Raw genomic sequence first — 24,406 nt, 5'->3', positions numbered from 1 at the left:
AAAAAGTTATAAAATTAGAGTTTTCTTTTTAAATTTCAATAAAACAAGTAAAATTAAAAATAGTACACATTGACTTTAACTTAAATATATGTTGTGATATAAATAAATAAATAAATAAATTTATTTATTTATTTAACAAGAATCCATCTTATGTCAATAATGTATTGATGAGATTATGTGTGCGTTTGAAATGAAGTCAATTCTAGTGTTTCTTTATATTAATAAAAAATGATATAGTTAATTGGAAATAAATTTTAGTTAGGTTAAAGTTGACTTTTAAGTGTTATGCTTTACATCTATATATTCGTATTATAAAAATAAGCTAATAGTAAACTTGATGGATTCATAATATTTATTTTTTCTGCATAAAATCAAGTGCATAGAAAATTATAAAACTCATGTCTTGATTTTGATAAACAAAAAATTGCTGAAAACAAATATACATTTAACATGATCCATGTCTTGAGAAGTAGAGAACACATAGTTTGAAAGATGATAATATCATAAGCGAACTTTAAGTCTAATTCAATTTCACAAAATCGACTTATAAGATAAGTTTTACACTTCACTTATATATTATGAAATTGGCTTATCTCTTGTAGTTGATGTGAGACTTTCGACAGATAACGCTATTTTTTTAATTAAAATTAAAAAAATTGACATATAAAACCAAATTTTTGAATTTTAATTAATTTTTGTTAGTTTAAAACAAATTGTAATCCTTTTTTAGAGTAGTTCATGCATGGTAGAGCACTTTTGTTTTTATTTCAAGTCTTAGCTCCAACACAGGTAAAAAGGCTACTCTAAAGTACTGAATCTATGACATGCCTGAATAAAAAAGCTTGACATATATAAAATACATGAAAAATTTAAATCCTTAGAAACTAGAACAAGAAAATAAATAATATTTTAAATAAAAAAATTTGCACCTTTAACATTGTTTATGAGGAGCCTTTTTCTGTGACATTGTCTTGGGATATTACACAGAAGCAAACAAAAGAAGCAACACATAACCCTTTCAATTTTCACCTTACTCATTGTTTTCTCATACCCTCACCTCTTTGTCCCTCTGTTTCTCACTGTGAAACTTCTTTATCTCCCTTCTCTTCTTTTTACCTCACTTTGCTTTCATTCTCCATACCCTGTCAACTTCACTTTTTCTACCTTCTCTCTCTCTCTCTCTCTCTCTCTCTCTCTCTCTCTCTCTCTCTCTCTCTCTCTCTCTCTCTCTCTCTCTCTCTCTCTCTCTCTCTCTCTCTCTCTCTCTCTCTTTCTCTCACACAAACACATCACACATTCTTCTCTTTTTAAATCCTTCACCTCCAACTCTGAGAGCCTCAACCATAAACCCTTTTTCCTTGTTCAGTCATCACTCAACACACTCTTTCACCTCACAAACACTTTGTGTAGCTGCAATGGAAGTAAGTCATGAGTCTTTGTATTATACTGCTATTGTTCTACTCATGTTGTGTTATGCTACTTGTTTTTTTTTACTTTCATGTTTGAGTTTATTGATGATTTTGTTATCTATGTTATTCTCACTTGGTGTATGTTTTGATTCAAGTTCTTAAACTTATATATGGAAACTGAGTTTTAAGTCAAAATTTGAACTTGTTAATGTATTCTTTAAAGGGTAATCAGTAATATGGAACTGAAGTTACTCTCTCTAAACTGAGAGAAAAACCAGAGTCAGAAAATCAAGCGTAGTGTTATATTTTGTTATGCTACTTGTTTATTTAACCATGATGTTTTGGGGTTACTGATACTATAAAAAAAAAAAAAAACTGATGCAAGTGACTGAACAACTATGTATACGTTTTTAAAACATTGTGACTATTTTTCTTGTGATACCAAGAGTGATTTTTGTTGCTGATGTGTTGATTCTTGTGTAGGAATATTACTACAAGAGGCATCATGTGCCAGCATTTGGGAGCTGGGATTGGAATGATAATCTTCCCTTCACTCAGTGCTTTGAGTCTGCAAGACAAGCTGGTTTATTAAGATACAGTTATTCTGAGTCTGAAGACAGAGACCTCTATGTTACTGGGGACTTGTATGAAAATGATGTTGTCACACCTGCTATGATTGTTGTTCCTCGTAGAAGGGTATGTGTATGTTCAATATGCTTCTAAGTTCTAAGTTCTTCTTTCTCTGAATTTTTCCTTAGTGTTTTTTTTTTAGGATAAACTTCTTAGTGAGTGATGCATGAGTTTTTGATAGTTAGTGGTGAATCTGCATATTTCTTCTACACTCTGTGTTGGCTTAACACTACTTGTTTCTGGTTAGCTGAAAAGAATGAAAATTTCTTGTACAGAAACAAGGGTTTTGTTTTTTCTGCTAGAATATAAGTTAATCATTACTGGTATGAGTCATTCACGTTAATAGGAGATTATTAAAGTGATTAAAGTGACACTAAGTGTTGTTCTATAATTAACCTGTGTGCACATTATTAAAGGCACAAATTAGTTCAACAGTTCATTGTCTTTTGATCATTTTTTATGTTATCTTGTGCTTGATCATGATAAAGGGTGTTGTATTTTCAATTCGTTAAACCAAGGTTGGTGCATCAAAAGAAGGTGAAAATTAATGACTAGAAAACGAAGTTCCAATGTTTCAAGCATATGACAGGGTTAGACCATGAGTGTTGAAAAACAAAACAACTTTGTCTTCTTCTTTCTCTGTGACATTTCTTTATACTATGTAGACACACTTTATTGTGGGCCCTACTATAGTAAATGACACTCATGATTCATGCCACAGGGTGAGAAATTTTTGTCACATAAACTTTTTCAATAGCACACAGATTGCTGGTGAAGTTGTGTATCTGTCAATGATTAACAGTTTTAAATTAATACTTTTGTAATAAAGTATGATTATAAAGAACTTAGTGCAATAGGTGCAACTTTAGGCTTTGTTGTCCATGTCAATTGGTCACTAAAACCACAGACAATGGGATCCATTGGTGTCATAGCAAGGTAGTAAAGTAATCAAAGATGAAATTTCCAATGTAATGATGAGTAATGAATCATACAATGCAGAGTAAACATTCATCTTACTTCAAAGGTAACTTTTTTTTTCTTCTGATGGGGTTCTTAATTTGTTGCTGACATTGCAGGAAAAGGTACGTTGCCAGCATGAAAAAGAAGCAAAAAAGCAGAATTGGGTGAGTAATGTGAAGGAGCTACCTAGTCCAATTTCAAGACCAAAACCAAAGCCTGTGGATGAAGACTTGTACAAGATCTCACCAGAGCTACTTTATGCCAAAACCAGGAAGGTCTTAATTCTTTAACCCTTTTAACTTTTCTTCTCCACTAACATTACGTTTTGGTTGAGCTTTATTGCTTTCATATTCATTGCATATTCAAAACCTTTTCCTATTGCATCTTTAGCAAAAGTTTTGACAAATTTCCTTTTGTTATTGTTATTTAACCTTTTGCTTTTGTTGAATAATGCAGAAGATGTAATAAAGGGTTGTGTTTCTTGTCCACTAAGCTCACATCTTTGTTGAGCTTTACTTTCATAATGTCAAAAACTCATTGCATATTCAAACCTTTTCCTTTTGCATCTTTAGCCAAAGTTTCAACAAGCTTCCCTTTCTAATTTTCATTTCATAGTATCTTCTGCTTTTGTTTAATGCAGAAGATAAAAGGGTTGTGTTTCTTTTCCACTAAGCTCACATCTTTGTTGATCTTTACTTTCATAATGTCACAAACTCATTGCATTGCATATTCAAACCTTTTCCTTTTGCATCTTTAGCAAAAGTGTTAACAAGCTTTCTTTCTAATTTTTATCTTATTGTATCTTTTGCTTTTCCTTAATGCAGAAGAGAGGGTTGTGTTTCTCTCAACTAAGCTCACATTCTTGTTGAACTTTACTTTCATAGTGACTAAAACCTTTTCGTTCTGCATTTAATGTGTTTGACAAATTGCCTTTTTGTAATTGTTATCTCACTTTATGCTTTTGTTGAGTGCAGAAGAGAGGGTTGTGCTTCTTTCGAAGCTGTTTGATACCAACATGCATTGCCTGAGATTGAAGGAAAGTTGAGAGGAGCCAATGTAAATACAAGTGAAATAGAGAACAGATACTTGATTGGATGATATTTAATCCAAAAGGGACCAAGAAGATTTCACCATTATTATATATAGTCACATGATTATTGTGGCAAGATGTTTGTTGTTTAGTTATTCTTTGGTTTTTACCGTTTGGCTTATGTTGGGGTGTTTTAGTTTGTCTTTTTCTATGTACTTTTGGGTGAAATCATTGATGATAGGTCTTGAACTTTGGTTGTAAAAACTCTGAACCAGAAGTTTAAAGATAGCTTTTTTTTTGTTCCTGTCAGATATATTCCTAAATGTTGGATATTCATTTCATTGATTTGTCTTAGTAGGTTCTTTATTCAGAGTTATGAGAAATGCCAAAGGCCCACACTGAAATTGAAGTTTTGTATCTGAAGATGTTGTTAGGTTATTAATTCAATTAAAGGCAATTTTCATTTTCTCTTTTGAGTCTAGGGTTGATGGAAATGGGATTTGATATCATCTTGTTTTGAGGTTATGGCTAAATCAAAATAATGTCAGTTGAAAAGAAATGATTATTATTATTATTATTGAATACAAGGTGTGTATGTACGTGTAGGTATTATAAGAAATTTCGTATTTATATGAGATTTTATTGATAAATAAAAATTTGTTGGAAAAATTGATTTTATTGATGGATTTTAAAATATTTATTATTAATAAATATTTTTGATAGTAAAATTTATTAATAATTTAAAATTTTTGTCATTATTAAATATTATTATTGATAACTAATTTGTCAGTAAAATTTGTTGATAATCGAATGTTTTAGTAATCATATGTTAAAACTTTTGTTATCTCGTTTTGAGTTTTAATTTTTCATTATATAAAAAAAGTGAGTCACTAATTCAAGTATAAGATCCTATTATTATTGTCCGTACAATTATCCAATTATAAGATCGAAATTCTACCGACTGAGCTATATCTTTCTAGTTGGATAAAACATGTAATTACATTTAAAAATCTATCGTTAAAATAGAAGTAAATTTTTTATCAAATTGAAAAAAGAATAATCAAAATATAGTAATTGGCAAAAATTATGGTCATCAATAATATATGATCATTAATAATTATCGACAAATTTTTCTAACTATTAATAAAATTAAAGACAAAATTTTTTACTTTCATCTTTCTATTAAAATTTTATTTTACCAACAGGATTTTGATTTTCTTTTGGAGTGAAATAATGTATGTTAGTTTTAGTATTTTTTTTTATGGAGTCTTTCACTCTATATTTATCATTTAATATTAATTATTATATCATTAGTAATTTTATGAGTCTAATTATTATAATGTCTATTAAAATTATTTTAAAAATAAATTTATATTACAAGCGACAAGACTATTTTAGTGATTTGTTTTTTGGGTCAACTTATCTAAGTAGACATGCATACATCAAAAATAGGTTAGGAGAGCTATTCTTTTCCTCTCTTTTTTTTCCCTCTTTTAAATTGAATAGCCAAAGCGTATATTACTGACTAGATTCATTAAATATTGAGAGAAAAGATAATATTATTAAAAATAATTCTATTATAATTACTTTTGGCTTTAAACTCTATTTCTCTTATATATATATATATATATATATATATATATATATATATATATATATATATATATATATATATTGAAAATTTAAAATATCACTGAATTTATTATATTGGTGATTTGATATTAGTTTTTCACTCTAATATTATTAATAATATCACTAGGCTGATCGCAAGGGTCTATATTTATTGTTTTGTAAAAATAAAACTAAAGTAATTTGTTTTGCTTGATTCTTAATGAAACCTCAAATTTATTCTTGATTATGCATCTCCATACATTTTAATTCACTGGCCTCTCTTTCCACTCTTCACCATCATATCTTCCTCCACCAACCTCTTTTACTCTTTTTCACCTTCTTTTTCCTAAAAATATATTTCATACTATGTAATTTAAAATGTATTTTTTATTCCGAAATACAAAAACCGTATTCTAGATTATACATTCCGAAATGCCTTTAGATTGTACATTCCAAAACTTAAAATGAAAACCCTAAACTAAAGAATAAAATTGGAATTTCGGAATGAAAATAATGCAAGAAATTATGGAGGTACAGAAAGAAACAGTCTAGGAATTGATTTCTGAAATGGTAACGAGGCCTTATCCCCATTAGCCAGGCCTTGTTAAAAACAAAGTTTTCAGTACAATCTTTTATAAAAGAATTAAAGTTTTAAAATAACGAAAAAATTAATTTTTGTGCCACTTATTAATAAAAAAAAAAAGATAAAATAGTAATTTTAGTAGTATATGTTTTTTTAATATGTAATAGATAATTCTTTTAAGACCTTATTATTAGACTATCTTCATGATACCATTTTCACTTTGGATCTTTTATCAAGTCTTATGACATTATCCCTAATTGTTATTACAACATTATCCTTAATAGCAAGACATCAAGAAAAAATATACTAGTACATGTGAAACCAATCAAAATTATTTAGAGGTCAATGATTTGTCCATAAACATGAACCAATGTTTGTGATGGGTGCTGCCTTTTGATTCATTTAGGCATCTAATTTTAGTTCTCACTCCAACAATCCAACTTTTTTGAAAAGCACTAGGTACAAACTAATATATATTATTACTCCGTTAGAGTTATATCAGATACATAAACCTAACCCTAGAAAATGAAAAGGTAAACTAGGACCATGTTTGGAGACTCCTTACACAAGGAACATTAGAAAACAAGTAAACAACATAAATTAAAGATCCTCTTTTACGAGGAAGAACCAACTTATTGCATTGTATCAATTTAGGGATTGAGATGAATGGGGAACACTCAATTATTTCAAATTTATTTGATTTGAAGATTGTTCCAATTTACAAAAATCATTCTTATATCAAATTCTAAAAGTTTACTTAAACTTGCGAGAACTTCATAAATTCGACCTATAAGCTCGAATCGTAAACTTGTAAAAATTACTTTACATGAAAGAATACAATTACAAAAATACACTTAGATTGCTTTTAATTTATTGTGGTCTATTTTTAGACATACTTTAAATTGATCTTTAATTTAAATTTTCAAGTACAAAACTAAAAAACATATTACATAATTATTAAATAATTTCTAATCCTAATTAAAATTTAAAATTTAAAATTTAATTCCTAATCATAAAAATCAATTAAAAATTAATTTATAAATAATATATTATATTAGCTCTCGTATCTTCTATCCTAAAACTAGCATACCACCCACCACACTTTCCTCCCACATATCTCAGCTTTCGAACTGAAGAACTGTAAGTCGTAACGGTGAGCGATGCAAACGGCGAATAATCGCGACAACGAGCGATGATAATATTGAGCAGGAAGAGAGTGCAAGAGGGGGCTTGCAGTGTTTTGATAGAGCAAGTTTAGAAGGAGGAAGAAGAAGGGGCTTAATTTGAAACCCTAATTTGATGAGTTTTCTTCAAAAAGTATGTCATGCAAGTCGTTTTAGATTTAACCCGTCGAACTCGCCAATTCGCTTACAAACTCGCAAGTTTGAATGAGTATACCGATTTTCGCTTAAAAAATGAGTTTACTTGCGAGTTGACTTGGAAGCCATGAGTGAGTAGGTAAACTCGTATGAGTTACGAATTAACTCACAAGTTTGATAACTATAACAATAATAATGATGTTGGCATTGTATGGAATCACCCAAATTGTATCATATGTGATTGAGGACTATCTTAGACTCAATTAGGACAATAACACATAATAACCCCACTTAAAGGAACAAATGAGGATCAAACATAGTTGGTAAGGAGATTAAAACATAAGATGGATTAGAAAAACCCTAAACAACTTAAGAGAGGTAAATGCCTAGATGACTTAGGCCCAACCACGTAAAAGCCTATGAAACCACTATAAATAACATTGTTTATAAGGTAATTATTACATATTCATTCTAGCATTTATTATTATCTTATACACATACTTGACTTGAGCATCAGAATGTCTTTGTAGGCACTCCCTCACCCGAGACTTTGGAGACATTTCGTCCTAACATATCTCGGACAACTTGATAACAGGAGGAGGATGTCTTGGATTGGAGGAAGAGTGTTAAGAAATGCTTCTTGTAGGGTCTTTCAAGTCAATGTGTCAAAACGGGCCAACCTGACCCATTTAGACTCTCCCTGCTTCTGGCTCGTAAAAATTGAGTCAGGTCGGGCTAGCTTGATATCAAAAAAAGAGTTGAAAGATTGAACAGGGCTGGCACTGACCCACTTTGCAAAATACTTATTCTTTTTTTCCCCTTTGCATAAATCCCCTTTGCAAAATATTCATTTTCGCAAAATCCCTATTCTTCTTCTTTCCCTTCTCAAATCTGAATCTTATTTTTGCAACATAAAGATACTACAAATTGATACATAAAATGTACAAACACGATGGTAACATCAATCTAAAAAAAAACTTAGTCAAATCATTTTTAAAATCAGAAAATTTAATTACACTAATTAAGAATTACGAGTTTAATTTAATTTTTCATATGAATAAGAGGACAAGAAAATTTTAGCCTTATTGAAAATACATAACAATAGATTTCATATTACAACTGCAAATTCATCGTTGGATCGGACTGGTTATTCATTTACAACAGTTAGATTATCATTGGAGGTTTGATAAAGGGAACTATTCACAATTATCCGGATAAAATGTTCATAATATTTGAAAGAATTTTTTTAATATACTAAAATTAGTTTAAAATAAAAATATTTTTAGAATAATAATATGAAAATTTTACTTTAAAAAAATATTTCATTTTTTTCCATACTCTTAGGAAATTTTTGGTGGTTATTAAAAACATTATTTTCTACACCTCCATATATTTCTTCATTCAACTTCATATGTTTTTTTTTTCTGCAATACTATATATAAAAGAATTCTTATTTTACTCCTTTTAGGATCGCGCAATCCAAAAATATGTAATCCAAAATAATTTTTCTCTAAGAATATAGCTTAGATTATGCAGTCCAAAAACAAAATATGTTTAAAAAAAAAAAACTCCGAATTTCATAATCTGAAAATCATGTTTAAAAAAAGGAAAAAGATTCTTATTTGAAAATTCAAAAAGAAATATATGGAGGTGTAACAAAAACCCGCCTTATTTACATTATATAAACATATAAATCATAGGGAATAACTTTGTGCACCGTAACAAAATTCTTTTGACACCCTACAACTATCGGAATTTATTTTTTGGAATACAATAAATAATTTGGGAATTTTTTTTTTTTTGAAAATAGATCATCTCGAAAAATATTTTCCAAAAACTTTTGACGTGAGATGGAAAATAAATTTGATGGGGATATAAGTTTTGGTCCATTCTTATTCCATCAGTTAGTCCATCACTATTCACATGAGGCCCAATAGCTATTGTAGTAGTATCACTAAACATATACTATTAATCAAATCAAATGTGAACTAAAAATGTTGCTGAAAAAAAAATATTTTTATTTTTATAAGTAATTGAGTTTAATAATACATTCTAATCGTAATCAACAGTATATCATTAGGTTTATAGTGTATTGATTGAAATAACTTTTTGTTTAAAAAATATTTGTGAAATTTAGTCAGCATTATTGGAAACGGATATTTAATCATGCTTTGATTTGATTCAGATTTTATATAAAATTAAATCTGAATTATATATGACTTTTTTTGTTTAGTTTGAGTAACTTTTTGATGAAAAATTGAATCATAGGATAACTAAAAAAAATGATCAGAGATGGTATGAATTATTCCGTAATAAAAGTTAAATAGACAAAATTACAATGAAATCGTGTTGAATAAGAAAGTGGTAATCACATGTTTAATGATGAATGTGATAAAATGAAGCATGTGTTGGAAGGTCCCATTGTGATTCAGTGTGCAATTGAAAAATTGAAAATTTCAGTGTTTTTGCAGTATTAAGGTATGATTCATAAGTGGACCTAATTGATGATTCTGAGTGTTGTGAGGAGCAGAAGCAAAAACAGCAAAGTATTGAGCTAACTCCCAATTATTTAATGCCAAAATCTTCCCTTTACTAACTCCCACAACCCTATCCTCTGTCATTCACTCATTGCCTTTTGCTAAACAAAATAATATATTATAATACTTCTATTTTTTCCTTGTTATAAAGATGGAGTATATAAGTAAATATAAATTTTATTGAAATATATAATATGACTTTCATTTTTTATTTTAATCCTTTATTTTTTTGATACGATTTAGTGTATATAATTTATTAATATATCACTTTTTTTTGAAAAAATCAATAATTTACACTAAATTATCTCAGACAATAAATGAAATGAATTAAATAAATGAGAGTTATAATATCATTTTTCAAATCTTATTTTATAAATTAATTTTATAATACTGAGTTATACCGAATCTTTTATATAATATTACGGTCGTTTAAAATCTACCATAAGAAAAGTGAAAAAGTTTTGCAAACTTTATATCAATTAAAATTAAAATTAATTCATAAAATATAAATCTAATCTTGTAACGTAGAATTAAGGTTAAATTTTATTTTTTAACATATATCAAGTTTATAAAGAGAGAAAAGTTTATGAGTTTAAAAGTAGGAGGTTAATCAAAAGAAAAAAAAATACCCATTTTTTGAAAATGATAAAGACTATTAATCTGAAAAAAAAAGTGGATTGAGAATTTTCCGTGAAGAAGCCAAACACTGCACACCACCAACTTGGATTTGAGAAAAATATTGCCTTTATCTTTGAGAACACTCACATTCTCACACTTGCTTTGGTCCACCCCATCTCCTAAATTGAAGGTTTACCTTTTTTGTTTTTTGTGAAAAAAACAAACATGTAATGCAATTAGTTTATTCACACTCTACAAAATAATAATTTGTATGTCTCAGTAATCTCCATGAATTAGTTAGTTCCTGAACATTACTTTTTTTATATATCCATACAAATTATAGCTTTCAATCTTTACGTCAATATTTTTTAACCTGTTTTTTTGTTTCAATGAATCTTTATGAGTTGTAGTTTATGTTGATGAAAAATTACAAGAGCTTTTACTATGTAATTATAAAAATTAATTAAAAATATTTATTAAAGCATGTATTATTTTAACGAATAATTTTTAAATATAGTGACTAAAACATTCAAAATATTGGAGTTATTCGAAGTAAGTCATTTTTTCTAACACTGTTTAAATCATTAACGGCCCTGAACAGTGACGGTCACGTATCACTTCGTGTTTTTTTTTTTTACTTTTTTTTACTTTTTTTAAATGTTCACGTGTCAATCCAGCAGCGTGCCACGTGTTAGAGTTGTCAATGTTTTATATTCAATTTGGTCCATATATTCGTGAGTTTTGTTCAATTTAGTCCCAATTTTTGTTAACATGAACCAATTTTATCTTTCTCCAAATTTAAACCAAATTTCATTTTTATATTAAAATTCACACTTTTAAATAAATATTTTTATACAATATATTAAAATTCACATCATTATAATTTTTATACAAAAATTAAATTTGGTCTCATCTTTGACGGGGACAAAATTGGACAATTTTAACCAAAATTGAGACTAAATTGAACAAAAATAACAAATATAGAAACCAAATTGAATATAAAACAAGTGACACGCTGCTGAATTGACACGTGGACATTTAAAACAATTAAAAATTAAAAAGAGGAAGTAACATGTGGCAGTTACTATTAATGACCATTAATGATTTAAATGATTTTAGTAAAAAAGGACCTAAAAATTGAATAAAATTACAAAAATTAAGACCTATTTAAATACAAAAACAAAATTAGAACTTATTTGATAAAATTCAATAAAAATTAGAACAAAAAAAGGAATTTTAACCACAACAACAATAATACAAAAATGATCCAATGAGGTCAATTAAACTACTGCCAATTACTTTAGGGGGTCTTGCCATTAATGATTTGTAGCTTTATTTGTTTTCTTGCTATTTGGTGTTATGGCAAAATCTCAATAAGAAAAAGTTAAGAGACTCACGTGAGCCATCTCTTCAAATTAGTACATCACAACTGTGTGTTTATGTTTCATGTGCTATTTTATGTCCATCTCTTAAATCACGCTCAAACAATTCAAAAGGACACAAGTTTAGGTGAAAATGAATGGCCACGAGAAAAAGAAAATACCAATTTTTTGGAGCTACAAAAATATTTTGTTTTTCCTTCATTATGATATAATATAATTCAATCATACATACATATATTTTATTTTAAATCTATAAATCACTAGAACATCATTCTCCCGAAAACATATATTTACAATATAAAAGACAAGAAAAAAATAAGAAAATATCTCCTCAACTATGTGAATGTACAATTATTTAGGCACAAATTACAATCATATCAATTTATATAAACATAGACAAACTAATCAATGAACATAAACATACACAAAAAACTAAATGTTAAAGTTTTATTGCACATTACAAATAATTGAAAGCTAAACTATCAATCCGTTTCACTCATAACTTCAATGAATGGTTCACACAAAGATACAAAGATGTGGAAGAAAAACGCCTCATGACCTTCATTTTTTTTTTCTACATATTTTTTGTTATGACACTCAACTCACACTCTTACAACATTCAATAATCTTTGTGTATATTTGAGTTGTATAACTATCATCGACCCTATTATCAATTCTTGTCTCATTAACTGCTTGGATCAATTACCGGTGTAGGAAAGGATTTTTGGCCGTAGTTATTTTAACAATTTGTCTTCGATTTCAGACCCGAGACATTTATATTCAAATCCTTTGTCCATTTTGTAAAACCCTAGAGATATGACTATTATTTGATAATATATCAAAATATTTATAAAATGAAACACATGTAAGTATAGCTTTAGATTTGTTAATGATATAAAATCGGTAGTAATAACTGTCAAATAAGGAACACGTATTTTAGTCTGTTTCAATCCAACAATACAAAATCTCATCTTTTAACATGCTATTCCAAAAGTAAATAGTTTCACATTTGACTCGCTATCATGTTCATAATGTTTGGTCTTTTACTATAGTCATCCTTGCAAACTTGTGACATAAACATATGAATTATAATACTTTGACAATTTTTTTTACGAAGTGTGACAAAGTTTGTTTTTCAACACACATCAAACTTTTCTCTTTTCTTTTCAAGTCACATCAAATATTTCTTTTATCCATTGAAGTATGACCACATGTGTATTATCAAAAATGTTAACAAAACTTTATTAAAAAATAATTTTCCTAAACTTATATGTATCTTGTTCCATAAGTTGGTGATTGATTTATTACATCAATAATTCATCATTGCCCACACTATTAAAAACACCTACAATTAAAATTAATTTGAATTGAGATGCATAAAAACACATTATAAAGCACAATGTAGGATAAAGTTGAAAAATGTCATTAATTACTATAGAAATATCGAATTGGTTGAGCAACATATGGTTTAATAAATGAAATTATTAAAAACATAACAAAGGATGAGTAACATGACTCATAAATTTAGTGATCCATCTATCCTTAAATAAAGGATTAATAGAAATAGTAGATAAAAGTAAACCATTGAAAAAATGACTAACATTTTAGAGTAAATACATAACCATATTGCTAAGATTACTCATCCGTGAAATATTAGAGTTTTCAACCATAATATTCATAAAAAAAAATATTGGAATAAATGCAAAAGAAATCATTTTTAATAAATAAAAAACTGTATAATTGATTCATTGAATTTAAAACGTGTCTTATTTATAAAAAATTATATATAATAGCAAGCACACTAACAAACTAAAAAGATAACTGATTATATTATATTTATAATAGATTATTATATTTGATAATATATAATATATTATATAAAAGAGTATTTAATAATATATAACACAAAAATATTAGAATCATTTGTTTTTCTCACCAAAAGGATTAAAATCATGAAATCTTTTGAGTACTTCTCTTGCACTATAAAACTAATTCTTAAACAAATAATAATATCAACTACTTAACAAACAAAGTATTACAGTGTGAAATTATCTAAACTGAAATATGAAATCAAATAATTTTTCAAAATCAATATTTCTTTAAAAAAAAAATCATTCTCTACATGCATGCATCTATAATTCGGAGAAACAAAGATTAAAAGAAAATTGACTTCTCTTTTGGTACAGTACGAAATAACAAGAAAATCTTAGATCTAATATATAGAAACAAATGCATGCATGTAGCATTGGCAATAGAAGCTGGTCATTGTCATCACTCAACATTGCTTGCAAGGACCTTCATCTTTCTTGGTCCTACCTTTGTCCAAAAGTTCAGATACTTGTTTCCTTCTTTCAAAGTAAATTTTTGGGTTAAATATGTTATTGGTCTCTCAAGTTTCAGTAAAATTTGAAATTAGTCCCTCATTGAAACTTTTAATCAATTTAATCATTCATCTTTAGAAATGCGTGGATTTAGTCTTTTTAATCAAATTTTGTTAAGTTTATTTGAAGTTTCAAACGTGTTTTATAATAATATTTGAGTTAGCATTTAAGCAAAAATGGGTCAAACGATGTAAACAATTTAAATACTATCATGAAATGCACTTGAAAAGTGAGATAAACTTAACAAAATCTGGTTAAAAGGACTAAATCCATACATTTCTAAAGATGAAAAACTAAATTGGTCAAAAGTTTCGAAGAGAGACCAATTCCAAATTTCACTAAAACTTGGAGGACCAAAAACATATTTAACCCTAAATTATATATATATATATATATATATATATATATATATATATATATATATATATTGTATGACTTCTTCCAAGAATTTTATTGGATTATTTGTCTACTATAAGTTGAAATGGTATTTATTAAATAAAATCCCATTTAATCAAGTATATTGATAATCTTGAGTTGTATTTAATTAATTAATTATGAATGAAATTAAATCATTTAATTTATTGATCTACTACAGTTAATGGCTCCACATGTGTGATCCCATAATTTCTCCTTACTAATAATGCTAAATGTTATAAATAGTAATTAGCATCTAGTCATGCATTACTACTACATAGTCCATATAAAACTTGGATTCTATTAGTTTTTATCTTTAATATGCAAGAATAAAACTTCCCAATGTTAAATATTATTATCGAAAAACACAAAAGAAAAAAAAAAACTCGGAGAGTGTGTAGGGACAAATCATATTTGCATGACTCTCGTCCTTCATCGTGACTTGTTGTAGGTCCAAAGGGTCTTGAATATAGCGTTTAATAGACTAAAGTGCGTAGCTCCAAATGCATGAAACATTTATAGTTATCATCAGAAACATGAACATATCTTCATAGCAGGTCGGTCAAGTACAAATATTATTTCTAATATATAATTATATACTTGTGTCAAGATGTTACGAGTATTATTCAAATTCCTCTTAATTTTTATTGAAAATTTTCTGTATTTATTAGAAACGAGTATGGGTGTATTTAATATTTATTTTTTAATTAAGATATTATATATATATATATATATATATATATATATATTCCTATATTCATCTATTTTTTTATATACATCCTTATATTGCGTCTCTTTAACAGGGGCATGAACTTACTCAATTAAATTTAGGCTCGAGCTAACTCGAGTCAACAAAAATTAGTGTCGACTTGACTTGACTTGAGCTTCTGATTTAGCTTGATTTAGGTGAGACTAACTCGTCTTGACTTGTACTTGAGAAAACACGCCTCAACCTACACCTGGGCAGACTCGCCTAAACCTATGCCTAAGTGGACTCAATTTGACCAATTTGACCTACGTCCAATCGACTTGGCTCGACCTAGACCATGTTGACTCAACTCGATCTAGGTTAGGATTGACTTGGCTTGACTTGGGATCAGGCCAATTCAACTCGATCTGAGATCAGGCCGACTTGGCATGACCTAGGATCAAATCGATTCGACTCAACCTTAAGATTGAATCGACTCAGATTAACTTGGCTTACTCAGTTCAACCTAAGCCTAGGCATATTGATTTCAACCTGGGTTTAAGCTGTTTGACTTGACTTAAGTCTAAATTCACTTGGTTTGACTTGGGTCTAGGTTAACTCAACTCGATCTGAGATCTGATTGACTCTATTTGACCTAGACTCACGTTGACTTGATTTTAACATGTGCCAACTTGGGTTGACCTTGCATGAGCTCAACCTACCTTACTCGGGTATGACCCAATCTAACATTTCATAACTTGAAATGACGTAGACACACATTGATCTTAGATTTTTAAAATCCAAAAATATATCCAATCCAAGTTCAATTAAATGAATTAGACTTAAGATCTAAAATTATGAATTTTGATTTGAAATAAATTAATTTAAGAAAACTTAAAATAATATGAATTTAGATAGTTATGGATTGGATTTGAGAATATAAATGTTTATCTCACCCTTAGTAACTTGAGCAAGGTAAATAAACATCACAAACTTGTGTTGTGATTCTAACCAAACTAACTTTTCAATCTAAAATAATTTATCCTTCATGTATTGTTCAAATTATACTTGTTATATTTCAATTATATTTTAAGCACTATTGAATAACAAAACATTCAATTCCAAAAATCCAATTATCAAAAACATGTCAAAAAAAATTAAAATAGTATTTCAATAACAATAATTTAACTAAAATAAATATAGCTCACACAATCAAGGATTTGTATAAATCCTTTGTCCACCAATTATCCACTTATATAAATATGTTTCATTTCCAAATAGCCCTAAGTAGTGAAAGTTCAAAAACTAACTCCAAATAGCCCGTAGATCAAAACAACATGAACTTAATTCAATTTAATCAAATATATCACTATAGTCCTAAAAGAATGAAGATTTGTCTTTTCAACTTAGATCATACATGTGGTGAACTAAAACCCTATAAGAAAACTTACTCAAAACCAAACCTTAATTTGTTTAGATTGGCCTAAATTTCGCTATTGTTTAAGTCGTGTGCTCTAATAAAAGAAATGGAGTGTCTCAAAATTATATAGAAAATTATGATGTTTTATAGAGATGAGATGTTTTAGAGAAAAGAAGAACTTATTTGTTTTGTATGATATACATTATAACGTTTAAACAATAAAATATTCATTCTTAACTAAAAAATTTTCACCTAGATTTAAAGCATGTCTTTTAAAAATATATACACAAATACAAATATCAATGACTCTAAATATATACATGTGTATTGCCTAGAAAACTAGATGTTGGTATTCTAATATGAATATAATTTTTTAACAAGTGCACTGATCAATTATAGTGCAACAAGATTGTATCAACATAAATTTGGTTTAAATAAAATAATGACTTATATTTGAATTTGAAATGAAATCGTGACAAAAGTTAATAAATTTGAAAATAGAAATACCTTAATGATTGATGTAATTGATGTTTATAAAAATGTTGAGATTGAACTTAGCTAATTTTCTTTTATTACATTGTTAATTATTCGCTTATAAGCAGTGGCAGAGCCACGTTGGAGCAGGCGGGAGCTATGGCCCCCTCAACTTTTTTTTTTTTTTAAGTTTTATGTGTTTAAAATTTTTTAAATTATATATTTTTAAATGTTTTAAATTATGTGTATTATTTTAAATTAGACAGTAATATATCAAAAATTAATAAAAAATAAATTAGATATTTTTTTATTTTTTTATGAAGTACATAATTTAATTTTAATAAATAGTACAATATAAAATTAAATATAATAAAAAAAATTGTTAAGATAATTTTTATCTTTTGTCATATTGTTTTTTGTGCTTTTTCACGTCTTGTACTCGTTTCTTACTCTTATCTGATTTCTTTTGTTATTGAAAAAAAAAAGTTAAACAGAAACGTCATTACTTTTGTCTTCATCTTTTTCATATCTTCTCTTATTCTTAAAGGAAAAAAAATTTCTCTTGTCTCACTTGGTAGTGCAACACTTGTTTAATATTTAGTCATATTTTTTTCTATCTCATTACCCTTTTGTATATTCATTTTTTTATGAAAAGAGGAAAGCAAATAATGTATTATGTGATTTTTTATAGAGGATTTTTAAGTGTAACTTGATTATCATAGTTATTTGTAGTAATTATGTCTCTCAATTTTTGATTAAATTATAATAAATTATTTTTTTAGTCTTAAACTTGTTTTATAGACAGGTATAGCGATAAAAAAAATTAAAGAATAAATTTATTTTTTAAAATTGATAAAAAAGAAGTGAAGATGAGAACAAAAACTTGTGATGACTTCTGAATCGATATGTGCATATTAGTAAAATGGAAAATCAATATTTTGCAGATAATATGGTTATTTACATTGAAAAAAAAAAGCTAAAAAATATAGTTATGATTCAATTATTTAATAAGTTCAAGAATATGAAAAAACGAATGATAATATTATTTAGATATATGTATTTTCTGTTATAATTATAGCTATATTAAATTATGTATTACTTTTTCCTAAATTAATGACAAAAATCTTAAATATATAAATTGAGTATATTATTTTGGCTCCCCCATAAATTTTTGCCAAGATCCGCCACTGCTTATAAGTTATGTTAATTACTTTAGTGTTCCTGAAAGTACTCTTTTATAGTAATCTAAAATCCATTCCTGGAATTTAGAACCTAAGATTACCATATTCATTGTGATTCCTTAACTTCTGATTGAATGACTCCTTGCATTAAAAACATTATTCTATATTCAGCTAGAGCGGTTAGATTTATTCCTAACATCTAGAAACATTAGAATATTTGGTTAGATATAGCATCTAGCAACATCTAGCATTTGTTTTACAAAGACATATATCAATTTCATGCACGATAAGTGTCAAAAGCACATGTGAAATTAAGTAAACTAGATGGTTATCATTATCCTAAGCCTTTATAAATTTCAATACGGGTTGATTTTTGACTCGGCTCACCTAGAACTCGGCTCACTCGGATTGAACCCGTGATGAGCCGGATTGGCTTACCAACCCACAAAGAAAAGGTCACACAAGTGTTTTTTGTTAAGTTTGACTTTTTATTTGGGTCATGTTAGGTTGTTTTTTTAGCCAACATATATATAATTTGTATTTTTGTGATTTTCATTTATATTTGGATTGTATTAAAGTTTATTTAGATTTTAATTAGAATTATAATTTAGTTTTGACTGAAAAAAAATAAAAAAATTGTATTTTTTTTTAATTAAGTGAGTCCGTGAGCCAATCCGTTTAACCCACCAATTAGTGGTGAGTCGGGTCGGGTTGGAATTTTTTTTGTTTGCTCATAAGTGAGCCGGGTTGGATTGGCTCACTCAGGGGCGGAACTATGAATTGACCTAGGGGAGCCACGGCTCCCCCATTTTTTTTTAAATTTATTTTATATATATATATATATATATATATATATATTTAAAATTATATTTATATATTATTTATATTAAATTTATATTATGAAAATTATAACAAAAAATAAAATAAAAAGTTTAATGGAAATATTGGTTTATAAAAGAGATTAGGATTTTTTTTTGTTATAGCATGTTTTTACTATGTAAATTATCATGAAAGTGTGTGAAGAGGAATAAAGTTTAATTAGTCGGATGGTATCCACTTTTATTTAGATGTGTTAGTTTTATACCTGCTTTTAAAAAAGTACAATTGAGTCCCAACTTTTGAAAAGATGCTTCAGTTAGGTCCTTTTCAGCAAAAAAATATTAGGTCCTAAATTTTGATATAAATATCAATTCTTAATTTTGTAATTCATTTTAAATATCAATACAGTTAACGGCTATAATAATTTTTGTCTGAAAGGGACCTGATTAAGACACTTTTCAAAAGTTTAGACTAGATTGACACATTTTTAAAAGCGGGTACCAAACGGACACATATGAACGAAAGTAGGTACCATCCGACTAATTAAACCAAGAAATAAATACAAAGAGATAGATTGGAAAACAGAGGTTTGGGGAACACATAGATTGAGATTGAAGTAATTCTCGCATGATCTCTCACAGATCAAGGTTAGTATCTTATTATGATTTATGTATGTCAGATTTATGATTCTTTTTAAGATGTTTCTCTAAATTAAGTTTATCCCAAATTAGTATAAATCTAATTATGATTTTAGGGATTCTTTTATGAAATTGGTATGAACCCTACTTATACTTTTTCCCAAATTATTATAACCCTTAATTATGAAATTTAGGGATTTTGTGTTTTTTTGCTGCCTAAGGTAATTTTTTTTTAAAGTTTTGAATTTATACTGTGTTGCTTATTTAATTAAAGTGGTATGAGTTTTGTTATGTCTTTCATTGTGATAATTGTGATTTCTGAATATAAATTTTATCTTTTTTTCTAAATAGGTGAGATGTTAAATTTATATTAAAAAGATTATGATAAAGAGTAAAAGAATTAATTCCTTTTTTGAAGAAGAAAGTTTGTGATAAAGATGAAAAAAAACGGCATATATGTTAACTAAAATTTTTATGAGAACCAAGAAGTGAAGACAATGAAAATCAAATCTCTAAAGTTTCTAGAGTTATATATAATGAATTTAAGAATTCATTAGAATGCGATTCGGAAAAAGCGTCTTCAAATTTGATAATACCCACCAAATCAAATTGATGAGGTACACAGAGCTTATCTAAAATAATATTCATGGTTTAGTATCATGATATAATAGCAAATAATAGTCATATTTTTTTGAATTTTATTATTATGTGTGTTTGTTCTAAGCAGAGGAAATGAGGAGAAAAAATGAAAAACTTTTTTTTTCTAACTAAAAAAAATTATATATAACAAATTTAATTTGGCACCCCTAAATATTTTCTCCAAGTTTCGCCACTGGGCTCACTAAGTGATCAACCCGTAATGGGTTGAGTCAGATCGGATCGGATTATCCGTTTTGACTGCTCTAATATAAATTGGAATCCTAATTAGTTATATTTGCTTGAGTGACCAACACATCATTAGAGTAGTGTTAGAAATCCAAGTGTGAGTCTAAGTCCCACATTGACCAGAAATGAGAAAGTAGAGCAGTATATAAGAATAAAGACCCATAAACCCATTGCCTTAACGTTTTGGTGTAAAAGTGGTGCCTAATGTCTTATATGTGTAAGACTAATGTCATATAACCATATAGAACCACAATATCTCATTGGTGTGTTGTATCTTCCCAAGTGAAACCTCCTCTGTAAATCCTAACAAGTATGTATAATATATCAACAACTAAAAAATGAGTTTGAAAAGATTCATAATACATTTTTTTTTCCAATTCAAGCCATTATCCAAATCAGATCTAGGATTTCCAAATTTTCAATTTCATAAAATATATAATTATATAGCTTGTATACTTCAAACTAAAATTTACACAATCATTTCAACATACCCACATTCATTACCACATAACATTCAGTCCAAATAATCAAATATTATCTCAAATTCATTAGGTTAACTTATCTACAATTTACTAAAAAAATTATCCAATTTACAAAATCCAATTCTTCCCCGTTCAAATCAAATGTGCATTCTAAATATTTTCAACAATAATAACCTAATGAATATTCAAAATTGTAGCATACCTAATCTCTTTTAAAATTCACATGCATCATTGTCTATCATAATGCAATTCTTGGTTAACCTTTCTTACGAATAAATGTCTTAGGGATAGAAATATCTTTCATCATATTCATCATATTGTAATGGTTAACTTTTCGAATACTCATTTAAAACATTCTCAAGCATGAAGAACTTAATAAAATAATACTATCTATCTCTGTTTATGAAGCTCTTTGTGAGCACAAAAGTTTCTAAAGGTTTTTGTACCTTTTGTAATATCCTAAGAGTGCATCTTACAACCTGTTTAGACTAAACACTAAATCTCATATCATTCTTTAAATCATTTATGCTTCTTTGGAGTGAATATAAAGCTTGAAGAAACTATTATGAAAAGAGTGTTTGGGATGTGAATATAAAGTTTGAAGAACTCATTGTGTAAACAATATTTAAGGCAATTTCTTAAAAACAAATAAGTAAAGAGAATACTTTAATACAAGTCAGAATTAAGTAAAGAACGCTATTAGAATCTTCAGTTAATTATTAGAGAAACTTGAAGGTCTCAATGCCATCTCGATAAATACGACAAATCAATATATATATATATATATATATATATATATATATATATATATATATATATATATATTGTTTTCTCTACAAAAAGAAAAAAACACTACTAGAAATTTTTATATTACATGGGATTTTTCTTGCAAATTTGTTAAAAAAATTTGCAAGAAAAGACTTTTTTCTGTCAATTTTTTCTGAGAATTTTAATTGGCAGATAATTTTTTCGTGGGTAATCATTTCCCACAAAATTATAAAATTTGCAAGTATTTCCTACAAAATTTGTTGCGAAAAGTGTTTTATACAAAATATTTTGCAAGAGAATTGATAGCAATTTCTTGCAAATTCTTTTTACAACAAAATTTATAAGTATTTCCTACAGAAAAAATTTCAAAACAAAATTGACAAGAAAATATGAGTTTTTTAAGTAGTGAAAAAAAACTTTTAAATGTAAAAGGTTTTCTAAACCACAATTTAACCTTTTTCTTAATTACTTTTCCACTAACAACAATAATATCGGTTAACAATAATATTGAATTACATCCATATTTAAGAGTATATTTTATTTTCTCAAGAGCATTTCAACTATTCTATAGGCGTGAGTTACTATACCTTGTAACAAACTATATAATAATTTAAATGTCTTATATCTATACCAAAATGATGATGTGCGTATTCTAAAATATATTAGCCAATAATAGGATTCAATCCAAAAAAAGATAATCAATATTCATGGAAATAGATAGGTGTAACTCAGTTGGGCTAGTCCATCAAGATCAATTCATTTTAGAGTTAGGAAAAATCAATTAAATGATCGATTAAGATTTTACTTTGAGCCTAATTATTGATAGTTTGTAGGGTAGACAAATTGGTTCAAGAGTCATTTACTTTTTTTTAAGCATAAAAAGCAAAAGAAATTATCGAAAAAGTTAACTTTTACATTAAAGAGTAATGAGTTTTTTTTTTTTAATTACTATGAGCTAAAAATAAAAATATAGGTTGTTATTTTTATTTTAATTTAATACAGTACAATATATAATAATAGAAATAAAATAAGTACATAAATTGTAACAATAAACACTAAATAAGTAGTACAGGTAAAAGCAACACACAAATAAATGCACCACTTATTATTTAAACAACTCACAATAATAAGTGCAGCTATTATGGCATAAATGAAAAGTTTTTCAAACAATAAAGATAGTTTTAACTCGGCTTTTATTACACTTGAAAAGCTCATTTTTAACCCCCTTCGTTTTATTTAAAGCATTTAAGTTTATTGTGGAAATAATAATTCCAAGTGTCATTATTTTATCTTTTATATAAATATTTTATTTCTTTTTCATTATCTTTGTAGAGGAGATAATTATTTATAGGGAAAATAAGTGAAGAATATTCATTCTTTTAATATATATTTTTTTGGTATTGTTGGTTTTAATTTATAAACGAGCGTTTAGAACTAAAGTTTTTATATTAGCTTGATAATAGAGTTTTTAATTAAACACTAATTATCAAAACAACTATTTTTGTTTTAAACATGAAAGTAAGAATGACAATTACTATGTTACGTGAAAAGAGGATTAATTAATTTTAGATTTTTTTATTATAGGTTTTTCTGATACACCCCACTCTATTATTAGTTCAAGTCGATGACAAATCATAGGGGTTAAAATACTTAACTCATATCATACTTTTTTTTAATGGATTAGTAGATCGTCTTTTATAACTTATCGACGATGTTCTTCCTACTTAAAAAATGGCTATTGTGCATTCCATGTGCCAATTTTTATTATAAATTGATGAAGTTTATTATTTTGAAAGGAAACTAGTAATTAATATCTAATCTTTTAGAATAAACTTTGATAAAAGTATTTATCTTTTAAATATATTTTTATTAGCACTTTTATACATTATTACTAATATAATTAAATTAAAGTAAATTGACACTACAAGAAAAATGTCTAATTAATAACTAATTTTAGACATAAAAAATAATTAATCACTATAATAATCAATTTAGGTATTAATTTATAAACTAAAAATTATTGGTAACTAAAATAGTTTATAAATTGGATAAGTTGACTATATAGTAAATTAGTCTCTAAATTGATCACTAACATTAGTTACTAACAAAATTAGTCACTAAATCTAAATACAAATTCAGAGACATTAGTAACTAAAACTTCACTAGCTAAAGTTAAT

At 27.1% G+C, this 24,406-nt stretch overlaps 1 protein-coding gene across 2 annotated transcripts; it reads left to right on the top strand.

The window, feature by feature from the left end:
• The first annotated feature begins 1,231 nt into the window (after nucleotides 1–1,231).
• Nucleotides 1,232–4,497, top strand: LOC114165840 (uncharacterized). 2 transcript variants are annotated; one of them, XM_028050439.2, is made up of 4 exons: nucleotides 1,232–1,421; nucleotides 1,893–2,105; nucleotides 3,116–3,274; nucleotides 3,824–3,964. In XM_028050439.2, exons 1-4 carry the CDS (start codon nucleotides 1,416–1,418, stop codon nucleotides 3,866–3,868), a joined length of 423 nt encoding a protein of 140 aa, XP_027906240.1. In that variant the 5' UTR covers nucleotides 1,232–1,415; the 3' UTR covers nucleotides 3,869–3,964. The 2 variants fall into 2 exon arrangements, with proteins under 2 accessions (XP_027906240.1, XP_027906239.1); XM_028050438.2 differs by lacking the exon at nucleotides 3,824–3,964 and adding an exon at nucleotides 3,974–4,497 and having other exon boundaries at nucleotides 1,233–1,421.
• The last annotated feature ends 19,909 nt before the right edge of the window (nucleotides 4,498–24,406 follow it).

Source organism: Vigna unguiculata, chromosome 10, assembly GCF_037176805.1.
Source record: "Vigna unguiculata cultivar grain cowpea cultivar isolate G323 ecotype 2 chromosome 10, ASM3717680v1, whole genome shotgun sequence".
Taxonomy (NCBI): Eukaryota; Viridiplantae; Streptophyta; class Magnoliopsida; order Fabales; family Fabaceae; genus Vigna; species Vigna unguiculata.
This window is presented reverse-complemented; position numbering and strand designations above follow the sequence as displayed.

Coding starts and splice junctions, on each gene's coding strand:
- LOC114165840 (XM_028050438.2), top strand. Junction 2,106..3,115: donor TTGTTGTTCCTCGTAGAAGG/GTATGTGTATGT, acceptor CTGACATTGCAG/GAAAAGGTACGTTGCCAGCA. Junction 3,275..3,973: donor TTTATGCCAAAACCAGGAAG/GTCTTAATTCTT, acceptor TGTTGAGTGCAG/AAGAGAGGGTTGTGCTTCTT.